General features: G+C 43.4%; 1 protein-coding gene across 1 annotated transcript; it reads left to right on the top strand.

Moving 5' to 3' along the window:
- Positions 1 to 2,333: 2,333 nt before the first annotated feature.
- LOC124013134 (endothelin-2-like) lies at positions 2,334 to 6,159 on the top strand. The gene is made up of 4 exons (XM_046327320.1): positions 2,334 to 2,550; positions 3,555 to 3,831; positions 4,489 to 4,593; positions 4,709 to 6,159. The coding sequence occupies exons 1-4, from the start codon at positions 2,493 to 2,495 to the stop codon at positions 4,800 to 4,802; spliced, it is 534 nt and encodes a 177-aa protein (XP_046183276.1). The 5' UTR covers positions 2,334 to 2,492; the 3' UTR covers positions 4,803 to 6,159.
- Positions 6,160 to 11,232: the final 5,073 nt, after the last annotated feature.

The following is an 11,232-nucleotide window of genomic DNA, read 5'->3' as shown; positions in this document are numbered from 1 at the left end:
CAAATCATTTCTAAAATGCCATTGTTTTGTGGACCGTGACATCACGTTGGCATTTCCTCCAAGGCCCCCCTCCCCATAAAAAGACTGCGTGTTCCTACAAAGTGTTTTCCCCTTTAATTGAAGAAGGTTGTTTTCTGAGATGAGGTTGTTCCCAGATGGTATAGCTATATCATGTCTGGGTAAACGGTAACCTACCTCACCGATGGCTTTTCCCTCATTGAACATTTGGGGGATTTAAAGTAAAAACACTGGCATATAAAGCACAGTGATTACTGTGCCTTAACTGCTGTTGACATTCTGCAGGGAATAGTTTCAACACATATATATATATATATATATATATATGGAAAGAGAGGTAGACACACAGAGAGAGAGACAGAGAGAGACACACAGAGAGAGACACACAGAGAGAGACACATAGAGAGACACACAGAGAGAGACACAGAGAGAGAGAGACACACAGAGAGAGACAGAGAGAGAGATAGAGAGAGAGAGAGAGACACACACAGAGAGAGACACAGAGAGAGAGAGAGAGAGAGAGAGAGAGAGACACACACACAGAGAGAGAGAGAGAGAGAGAGAGAGAGAGAGAGAGAGAGAGAGAGAGAGAGAGAGAGAGAGAGAAAGACACAGAGAGAGAGAGAGAGAGAGAGAGAGAGAGAGAGAGAGAGAGAGAGAGAGAGAGAGAGAGAGAGACAGAGAGAGACAGAGAGAGAGAGAGAGAGAGAGAGAGAGAGAGAGAGAGACACATAGAGAGAGACACAGAGAAAGACACAGAGAGAGACACAGAGAGAGAGACACAGAGAGAGACACAGAGAGAGACACACAGAGAGAGACACACAGAGAGGGAGAGAGAGACACACAGAGAGAGACACAGAGAGGGAGAGAGAGACACAGAGAGAGACACACAGAGAGAGGCACAGAGAGAGAGAGAGACACACACACACAGAGAGAGAGAGAGAGACACAGAGAGAGACACAGAGAGAGAGACACAGAGAGAGACACAGAGAGAGACACAGAGAGAGAGAGAGACACAGAGAGAGACGCAGAGAGAGACACACAGAGAGAGACAAACAGAGAGAGGGAATAGTTTCAACATTTGGCTGTGAGGGTACTAGAAAGATAGAAGGTGTCCGTATCCAAATACAGCTTATTTCTCACTGACCACAGGTGAATTGGAAGCATTGCAGCCAGTGCTATTTAGCGTACTCAATAACACTTTGTAAAATCTTTATATTTTAGCGGTAGACTGTGGTATTGGAGTATGGCATCACATAGCCTACCCCTCTGAACCTCACAGCACAATGTTGTCCTTTGTGCATGAATGAACGTACCTATATTCCACTCTAATCAACAGTATTCATTGCAGTAATCCTTTAAATGATGTATTTGCATGCATTATCCGGTGGAATTCCTTTATCTGATGCACATAGTGCTTTTCACTTCCACTGCCTGATCATCTGCTGCTGGAGTTTACCACTGAATCGCATAGTCTTCCTTCACCACTGATAGGAGTAGGAATACCCAGGAGGATTTGCATGTCTTTACTAGTATATTATCTAGATTGACACTCCACTCTGTAGGAGGGGAATTCTGTCCCTCAGGCCGATCAAGATTTACAGCTTTCCTGTCAGAGTGGAAGGACTGTGTGATTGCACATGCAAACCGGCAGAAGGGTGTGTGTACGTCTCTGTGTGGGTACGTGTGTGTGTGTGTGTGTGTGTGTGTGTGTGTGTGTGTGTGCATGTGTGTGTGGTGTGACTGTGTGTCTGTGTTAATGTGTGTGTCCCCTGGGGGTCATGCGGCGTGTTCTACAGTATCTCTGTATCAGGGGTCATGTCACACGTGTGTCAAAGTGACGATACTGAGATAGCGTGGGTGACAGTGGGGTCGTCCCGGATGAACATCACCAGCCCTGAGGCCCTGTAGTGGCAGCATGCAAAACAACAGTCCCCATCATCAGACACTATCTTTACAGCCTTTCCTTTTATTGATGACACCAGGTCTTCCCTCTCCTGCCTGCCTTACGTCTCGGGAAACACCAAAGCATTCCCAGATTCCAAGCCTCTTCTCTGGTGGTTTCCTGTTCCTGTCCGTGACAATGACCTGCATACACCATAAGGGTCACAACAACCACCCAATAGCAGTTTGTTCCTCTCCCCTCTCTTTTCCTGTTGATCTGGAATGTGTAGAGAGTGAGAGGGAGGCGGGCAGCTGCTGAACGGTGAACATTGTGTAAGAACATGGATAGTAGGTGTGGCTAGGTAGGTGACATCACAGAATAGGGGTATAAGTCATGGCGCTGGAGAACACTACAGCACCAAGCACCTGTTGCCTCTCTCTCTCTCTCTCTCTCTCTCTCTCTCTCTTGCTGCATCACTCGGGACTGTAAAGCTGTAGCTACTATTACTGTGTGTGTACTCTACTGTCCTGTGGACTCTTGGATATTATTGCAGACTACGTCTTCAGAGATACTCGACCAGAGAATAACCATGGCTCTATCACTGAACTCTCTCACCATCATAACACTCTGTGTGCTCCTGCAGGAGGGTAAGTTGTCATCCTTTACACTGACTTTTCATTCAACATATACTTGGTTTAGAACGTATTCTAAGGTATAGGAGTGATACATGACAATGCGGATTTGTATTATTTAGTCATAAAGATGACTGACAGTGAGTGTGCATAAGTTTCATTATGCTAGTGCTCCATTTTATTTTCACAAGGTTGTTAAATTGAATATGAGGGGTCATAGTTCAGTTGAGGTGTAGAATTGGAGCTCAGGGTTGGTTGAGGTGGTGGGGATCGATCCAGAATAACATGATAAAACCTACAATGATGAAAGATGGAGAAACACCTTAAAAAATAAGACATTTTTCATCATGTCAGCTCGAGTATTCGAACCAGGGACCTTTCAGCTACTGGCTCCGCGCTCTAACCTCTAGGACACCTGCTGCTCTGATGCTAAAACTCCTGCTGCAGCATGCATGTTTGGTTTTCTCATTACTTAGTTTCACTCTCCGAATCATAGCTCAGTTAATCACAGCTCTGGCAGGTTTACTAATGGGTGGGTGGCTAATGACCATGTTGTGAAGTTACTGCATGACACATGCTGCCTGATGCCAGACTCTTTGACCTACTCCCACTGTTCGCCCTACAGAGATATAATACAATGAGAGATCCTGCTAGGTCATACATGCAATCACACTCTCTCTGATAAGATGCAGATTATATAGGCACGGTTCAACTCCTATCACTGTATTTGACTTTAAATAACCACAGTTGGCAACAAACACAGTCTTTGTTTGAACTTAGATAACATTTCATAACAGAGTTATGAATCAAAGTTCAAATGTGTTGAACAAGACCTGATACATAGGAGAATGGGATGGCAGGTAGCCAACATGGACTTCTCTGTATCAGTGAAAATGACTTTTGATTAGGATGTGGTGATGTATATTTGCTCGTTGCTGATTGTCAAATTGCACAGTCATCCAGTGATTTTGCTGAGTTATAACCAGGCTCTTAACCAATGATCCTTTCTGTCTCTATAGGTTTTGGGCTTCCTGTATCCAGCCAGACTGAGCTCCCTGACCAGTCCCCGTCCCAGAACAGCCCACACCACACCAGAGTTAAACGCTGCTCCTGCAGTAACTGGCTGGACAACGAATGCATCTACTTCTGTCACCTGGACATCATTTGGGTCAACACTCCCAATAAGGTCATCCCCTACGGTCTTGGCAGCCCCCTGTCCCGACGTCGCCGCTCCACCGGGCGATGTGAATGTGCCCACCCAGCCGACAGGACCTGCTCCGGATTCTGCCACAACAGGTGAGCTCACCTTCACGAGACAAGGAACTTCTACCCTCCTTGCCTCCCTCATCCAACCCTACCCTTTCCCCTCCTTGCCTCCTTGCTAGATACCAGATTGTATCAAGCCAGTGACTATCTGTGGCAGTCAGTCGTCTGTGACCAGCCTGTATCAGGTTGTATCAGGGCTGCTTGTCGAGGAGATGCAAGGAGGAGGCGTATTGTTTTTATGGCTTAGATGTGTAACTAGTGATGGGGGAGGAGAGAGGAGGGGGAGGGAGGATGGATGGATGGGGGAATAGCCTGCATGTTCTGGAGGCTTAGAGCCCCCTTACAGACAGATCCATTAGTCATGACACTATTCTTGGAATGTTTTACCAGCGGGAATGTCTGCTGTATTAATACAGTTATTGCTGTTATGACATACCAAGGTTGAGGATTAGTCTGTGTGTCTCAACAAGGTTTTATCCTGCTTTGTGAACAGACACTGAGAACAGGCTGTAGGGCATGCAGTACAGACATTACTGGGTTGAAATCCCTAGTCAACCGTCTCTCACTGCTAGCATTGTAGACTCAAGTAGTAATGTAGAATCCAGCCTCATGGCCCTTTAGGAGTAGTCGAGATAATGTGTTCTTGGTTTGCTCTCATTCTGACATGGTTGTTCTTTCTGCTTGCAGCTCAGAGAACCCCAGATTCGTAGTGGTAAGCCCCTCAGACCAGAACCTGGAACAGGCTGTTAGCAGTCTAGACACAACCAGCAGCGACCTACTGACCTCTCTCAGGTAAGAGAAAAACAAGATATCATTAAGGACCAGACATTTTCCCAGGCCTAGATTCATCTTATTCCTGTCTCCATTGAGGATGTTAACCTGACGTTTCTCTCTTTGTTCTTTCCAGAAACACGGTCCGATCCAACATGGCTGCCATAGAGCAGGCTGCTCCCTCCAGGAAGAAGAACGCGCTCAGAGCCAACAGACTGAACATCGGGTAGATGAGGAGGAGGGAGGAAGAGGAGCTGAAAGAGGAGCTTTAAGAGCTCCAGAGCATCCGAACAAAGACCCCCTGGCGGAAACTAGGGAGTCCTCCCCGGGGACGACATAGAAGAGAGGTCTTAAGAGAGAACCTGAGAAGAGGGCAAATATGGAACACTGGCTGCCCACTGTTGTATAACACCTAGTAGACTGGATATGGACATTATCTGGATATGAGTCTTGGACTAATCTGGCAAAGAGTCCGATTCGGAAGACTAGGGAGGATCAAGTGTGTCCTCTGTGAACTGTGACAGCCTGGACTAGGATGGTTGCTGACTGTGTGCTGGTCATGGGTTGTCATCATGTCTCAAACATAAATACACTTTCTGTGTCTGAGCACCTGAAATGGGTGGATGCAAGACACGGCATTCTGGAGTGATGTTAGTCTATGTTTACTTTACAGGCTTACTTCTTTAGTGCCTTGAACATATTGACCACTATTCTCATTTGCATTTGGATCCTTCACCTGTCACACGACATCTACTATATCACAGAATGAAACATAAAAAAGGATTGTTCCTCTGTATCAGAGATGTATTGCCCGTCTATAGTGATTGCCATGCATGCATTCAAACTACTTGAAATACTTTTGGCACATGAAGGACGTTACTTTAAGGGACAGGGAATTACTACACACACACACCTTCCGGTAGCAGCAGATAAAAGCAGGTCTATTGTGATGGCGGAAGTATTTATTGCGCAGCCCCTGTTAAATGTTTTGATTGTAGACAGAGCCAAGGCAGCAGACTTCAATGGGTTTTGCTCCTTGCCAAATATGCAGTGAGTGTTTTTCTGCTTTCAACAAATATCCATTAATGTCCATGTTATTACACATTGGGAAATTAGGACACTGCACTTCTGTTCTAATGCCTTCAAAGGAATGTGTTTCTATGTCCAGTAGACTTTAGGTGGGTTAGGCCGACCACAAGGCATTTACTGGAAACGCTACAACGCTACAGTCTTCCACTGATGTTCAAGCCCAATGTCACAATGCTGTATATTTATTATATGATTATTTATTTCTTTGTTTGTGTTTTGTTGAGGAATTTGTGTATCAAAATGCTGGACTGCGCTTTTGCTTGACATACTGTTGCTATCCCTAGAAGGACTATTCACCCACAATAGTCTATTTAGCAGTCAAAATACGCTATAGGAGGTTGAACGAAATGTTTACTTATGAATTGTTCTATTCCAAGCTATTCATATGATCTATTATCAGCAATTATTTATTTAACTTATTTTTTGGCATATACTTATATATTTGTGTTGTGTGAGTTTATCACTTTTAACGTGTGAGGAAATAAATACTAAAATGAATGCTCTTGCTTTGTTTGATTTTTTACTAACAATGATAACTGATTCTTGTTTAGTACAGTAACAAATACCTGAGTGAAAGCTAAGTTCAAAGCATTCTTAACATAAATCTCAGATATTTACATTTTTTAAAGGTCATGAACAGCCAACATCATATTTTTCATGAACGTGGAGGATATTTGGATGAAACCAGATCAAAGTACGATGACCAAAGAATGAAAAATGACTGTTGCTTGATCATAAAGTTTGATCCTAAAGTTACTGGTCGCCTCCCCCATGTCAAAGACTTGGATTCAGGAGGTGGGATTATCAAGGGGATAGGGTGACATCACCCTAACTCGCATTTTAAAACACCAATGGTAACATTACATTTTTGTACCTAACTTAAATAAGTACTGCCTTGTAACAAATATCGGAGAAGGCATGTTTGCAGAGGGACGTGGTTTATATAGCTAGATAGCTACTCTACTGGTACCAAAATCTGACTGTAGGGTGGCAGAAAATATAATCAAAAGTTTACACTACTCATCTATAGCAGTGGTCCCCAAAAGTTTATAGTCCTGTACCCCTTCAAATATTCAACCTCCAGCTGCGTACCCCCTCTAGCACCACGGTCAGCGCACTCTCAAATGTTGTTTTTTGCCATCATTGAAAGCCTGCCATAGTCACACTATACAATACATTTATTAAACATAAGAATGAGTGTCACGCCCTGACCTTAGAGCTTTTTATGTCTCTATTTTGGTTTGGTCAGGGTGTGATTAGGGTGGGCATTCTATGTTATTTTTTCAATGTTTTTGTATTTTTTTTGTTTTGGCCGGGTATGGTTCTCAATCAGGGTCTATTGTTGTCTCTGATTGGGAACCATACTTAGGTAGCTTTTTCCCACATGGTTTTTGTGGGTAGTTAATTTCTGTTTAGTGTTTTGCACCTTACAGGACTGTTTCGGTTATTCTCGTTGTTATTTTTGTGTTAGTGTTCAGTGTCAATAAGAAGCATGAACACTTACAACGCTGCGCTTTGGTCCGATGATGATGATCCTCTTCTTCAGACGATGAATACCGTTACAATGAGTGAGTATTTTTGTCACAACCCGGCTCATGGGAAATGACAGAGACCTCTTATAGGACCAGGGCACAAATAATAATAATCAATATTTTTGCTCTTAGCCATCTTACATATAAAACCTTATTTGTTCATCAGAAATGGTGAATAACTCACCAATGTTGGAGAGATTCTCAGTCTTAAATCATTTTCCACACAGTCTGTGCCTGTATTTAGGTTTCATGCTTGTGAGGGTCGAGAATCCATTCTCACATAGGTACATGGTTGCAAAGGGCATCAGTGTCTTAACAGCACGATTTGCCAAGGCAAGAAACTCTGAGCGCAGCCCTATCCAGAAATCTGGCAGTGGATTCTGATTAAATTACATTTTCATAGAACCGCTTGTTGCAATTTCGATGAGGCTCTCTTGTTCAGGTATCGGTAAGTGGACAGGAGGCAGGGTATGAAAGGATTTAAAAAATGTATTTAATTTTTTTATTTTACCTTTATTTAATCAGGTAAGCTAGCTGAGAACAATTTCTCATTTACAACTGTGACCTGGCCAAGATAAAGCAAAGCAGTGCGACAGAAACAACAACAGAGTTACACATAGAATAAACTAGTGTACAGTCGATAACACAATAGAAAAAAAGAATGTCTATATACAGTGTGTGCAAATGGCATGAGGAGGTAAGGCAATAAATAGGCCATAGTAGCAAAGTAATTATAATTTAGCAGATTAACACTGGAGTGATAGATGAGCAGATGATGATGGTGTGTAAGTAGTGATACTGGTGTGCAAATCCAGTTGTTTGTGTTGTCCATTTCGGGAAATTACCTGCGTAATTGAGCACCCAACTCACTCAGGTGCTTCGCTATATCACATTTGACATTGTCCGTAAACTTGAGTTAATTTACTGTCACGACTAGTCAAGGTGGGAGGAATCAGGCGCAGAGAGCAAATAATGAATAGAGGTTTATTCTCCGGTGAACAACAATGAACACGGACAACCCAAAATACAAACAGGGTGAAAAATATCCAAAACAGGAAATAACAGACAAACCGGAGAAATAAAACACAAAAACACAGACAGCCGAAACGAAACGACAAAAACAAACAATCCCGCACAAAACAAGGGCGGGACAACCTACATTATATACAGATACTAATTAACTAACACACAGGTGAAAACAATCAGACAAAACCAACAGATAACCGAAAAGGGATCGGTAGTGGCTAATAGGACGGTGACGACGACCGCCGAGCACAGCCTGAACGGGCAGGAGAGCCAACCTCGGCGGAAGTCGTGACATTTACACACAAAATAATCATACAATGATGGAAAGACCTGTGTGTTATCCTTGTTAATGCAGACAGAAAAGAGCTCCAACTTCTTAATAATAGCCTCAATTTTGTCCCGCACATTGCATATAGTTGCGGGGAGTTCCTGTAATCCTACATTCAGATCATTCAGGTGAGACAAAACATCCAGAGAGGCCAGTCATGTGAGAGACTCGTCATCATGCACGTGGTCAGACAAGTGAAAATTATGGTCAGTTAAGGAAACTTTAAACTTGTCTCTCGATTAAAAAAACATGTCAATACTTTGCCCCTTGATAACCAGCGCACCTCTGTATGTTGTAAAAGCGTTACATGGTTGCTGCCCATATCATTGCATAGTGCAGAAAATCCACAAGAGTCCAGGGGTCTTGCTTTATCAAAGTTAACCATTTTCACTGTAGTGTCCAAAGCGTCTTTCAAGCTGTCAGGCATTCCCTTGGCAGCAAGAGCCTCTCGGTGGATGCTGCAGTGCACCCAAGTGGCATCGTGAGCAACTGCTTGCACCCGCGTTACCACTCCACTATGTCTCCCGGTCATGGCCATCAGTACAGATACCAACACATCTTGACCACCAAAGTCCATTTGATGTCACAAACCTGCCCAGTACTTTAAAAATACCCTCTCCTGGTTTCCAGAAGAGGATGTCTTGCTTATTTGACTCCCCATAAATGTAACGGATACATACCAGGAGCTGTGCCAGGCCCCCCATGTCTCTTGACTCATCCAGCTGTAACACATAAAATTCACTGGCTTGTATGTGAAGTAGTAATTGTTGCAAAACATCTCCTGCCGTGTCACTGATGCATCGTGAAACAGTGTTTGATGAAGACATTGTCTGTATAGTTTTTGTTGGCCTTTTCCCCAAGCATTGTCCCAGCCATATCCGCGGCAGCAGGAAGAATGAAGTAATCCAGAATAGTATATGTCTTGCCTGTCCTAGCCACTCGGTAACTCACCACATAAGTTGCATCTAGCCCCTTCTTATAAATAGTATCTGTTGCTTTATTACATGTCTTACTACTCGATAGTCGTCTGTATTCTCGCTCCAAAAAGTCCTGTGGCTTATTTTTCAAATTGTCATGTTTCGTTTCTAAATGTCTACGCACGAGTGAAGATTTCCCGCGAGAGAGTAACAGTTAATGTGATTGGATGTTAATTATTTGACTAGGCTACCTGTATCAACTGCATGGCTCCTAGAACAGTCAACACAGAGTCTATAATCTAGATCATTCCCAAACTGGGGTATGCAATCCCGTCGTGGGTACGCCAAATTAAAATGTAAATCACATTATATATTTTTTAATCAAACAGTTTTTTATTTTTATTTTGCTGAACACTAAATGGTTTAATTGTATTTTTGGCAGTGAAACAAGGCTACTTGTTATGCAGGTGAGTGAGGACCCAAAAGCGACTTAACAGAAACTGAGTTTATTAAAGTCCAAACAGAGAAAACATAATCCTCAATCCTTAACAGGAAATGTCCAAACAGGGAAAACATAAATCCTCTTAGTTGGGGAGAGTAGCAGGGCTTGCGGCAACAGACTGCAGGTCCCTTCGGGTAGGCGCGGGCCGTAGAGGATAGAGACACCTGCTCACACGCAGTATCTGAAGACGAGGCAGAATACAACAGAACGGAACAAGGGTACAGCAAACGGCAAACAAGAATCCGACAAGGACAGAAGCAGAAACAGAGAGAGAAATAGAGACTTAATCAGAGGGCAAAATAGGGGACAGGTGTGAAAGAGTAAACGAGGTCGTTAGGAGAATGAGGAACAGCTGGGAGCAGGAACGGAACGATAGAGAGAGAGAGGAATAGAGAGAGAGAAAGAAACCTAATAAGACCAGCAGGGGGAAACGAAGAGAAGAGAAAGCACAGGGACAAGACATGACAATACAATACATGACACTACTCAGGCGAGAAAAAAACTATTTGATTAAAAAATAAAATAATGTGAATGACATTTTAATTTGGCGTACCCCTGACGGGATTGCATACCCCAGTTTGGGAATACCTGATCTAGATTATAGACTCTGTGTTGACTGTTCTAGGAGCCATGCAGTTGAGTTCAGGAATAGGATGAGGACCAGTATTGTCATATGGAGGTCCAAACAGAATTATAGCCAAGCTCGTCCATTATGCTCTGATTGCGATCGATCTACTTACTGCATGCATTATGCAACATCGTTGGGCAACTCAACTCTTCAATTTGTCGTGTATTAAAATACAATTGGTGTTATTTTGCATGTGCAGTATTGTAAACATCCTGATTACCTAACACCACTCAGACCCTCGTTGCCTTACACAATGAAAGATGGAAACAAGAGTTTAGTCAGAGCTTCCATTGCTGTGTGTGTGAGGGGAAGAGTGTTACGCTGGGACAAACAATACTCTCTGACTCTGCACCTGGGTCAGCATTCGTAGTTCACCCAGTCACCTCCTTTCCTCTCTTCCTCTCCTATTTACACACTGACTTCATTATCGATACTACAGTCCCCCAGCGAGGCTTTACCAACTGTGGTTCAACAGATTACTTAACATAAGAAACCAAAAACAGGATGCTTTTCCTACATTCCTGAGAATTTCCCGACACATTCCTCTAGCGCAGGAGAGAACAGGAGGGAAAGACCACTGGAAAAACCGCAGCATGTGTGCCGGCAGGGTCACTGATACACAGCTGATATGGAGGGAG

The sequence above is a fragment of the Oncorhynchus gorbuscha genome, linkage group LG24, assembly GCF_021184085.1.
Source record: "Oncorhynchus gorbuscha isolate QuinsamMale2020 ecotype Even-year linkage group LG24, OgorEven_v1.0, whole genome shotgun sequence".
In the NCBI taxonomy this organism is placed as follows: domain Eukaryota; kingdom Metazoa; phylum Chordata; class Actinopteri; order Salmoniformes; family Salmonidae; genus Oncorhynchus; species Oncorhynchus gorbuscha.
This window is presented reverse-complemented; position numbering and strand designations above follow the sequence as displayed.

Coding starts and splice junctions, on each gene's coding strand:
- LOC124013134 (XM_046327320.1), top strand. CDS start 2,493: ATGGCTCTATCACTGAACTCTCTCACCATCATAACACTCTGTGTGCTC. Junction 2,551..3,554: donor CTGTGTGCTCCTGCAGGAGG/GTAAGTTGTCAT, acceptor CTGTCTCTATAG/GTTTTGGGCTTCCTGTATCC. Junction 3,832..4,488: donor TCCGGATTCTGCCACAACAG/GTGAGCTCACCT, acceptor TTCTGCTTGCAG/CTCAGAGAACCCCAGATTCG.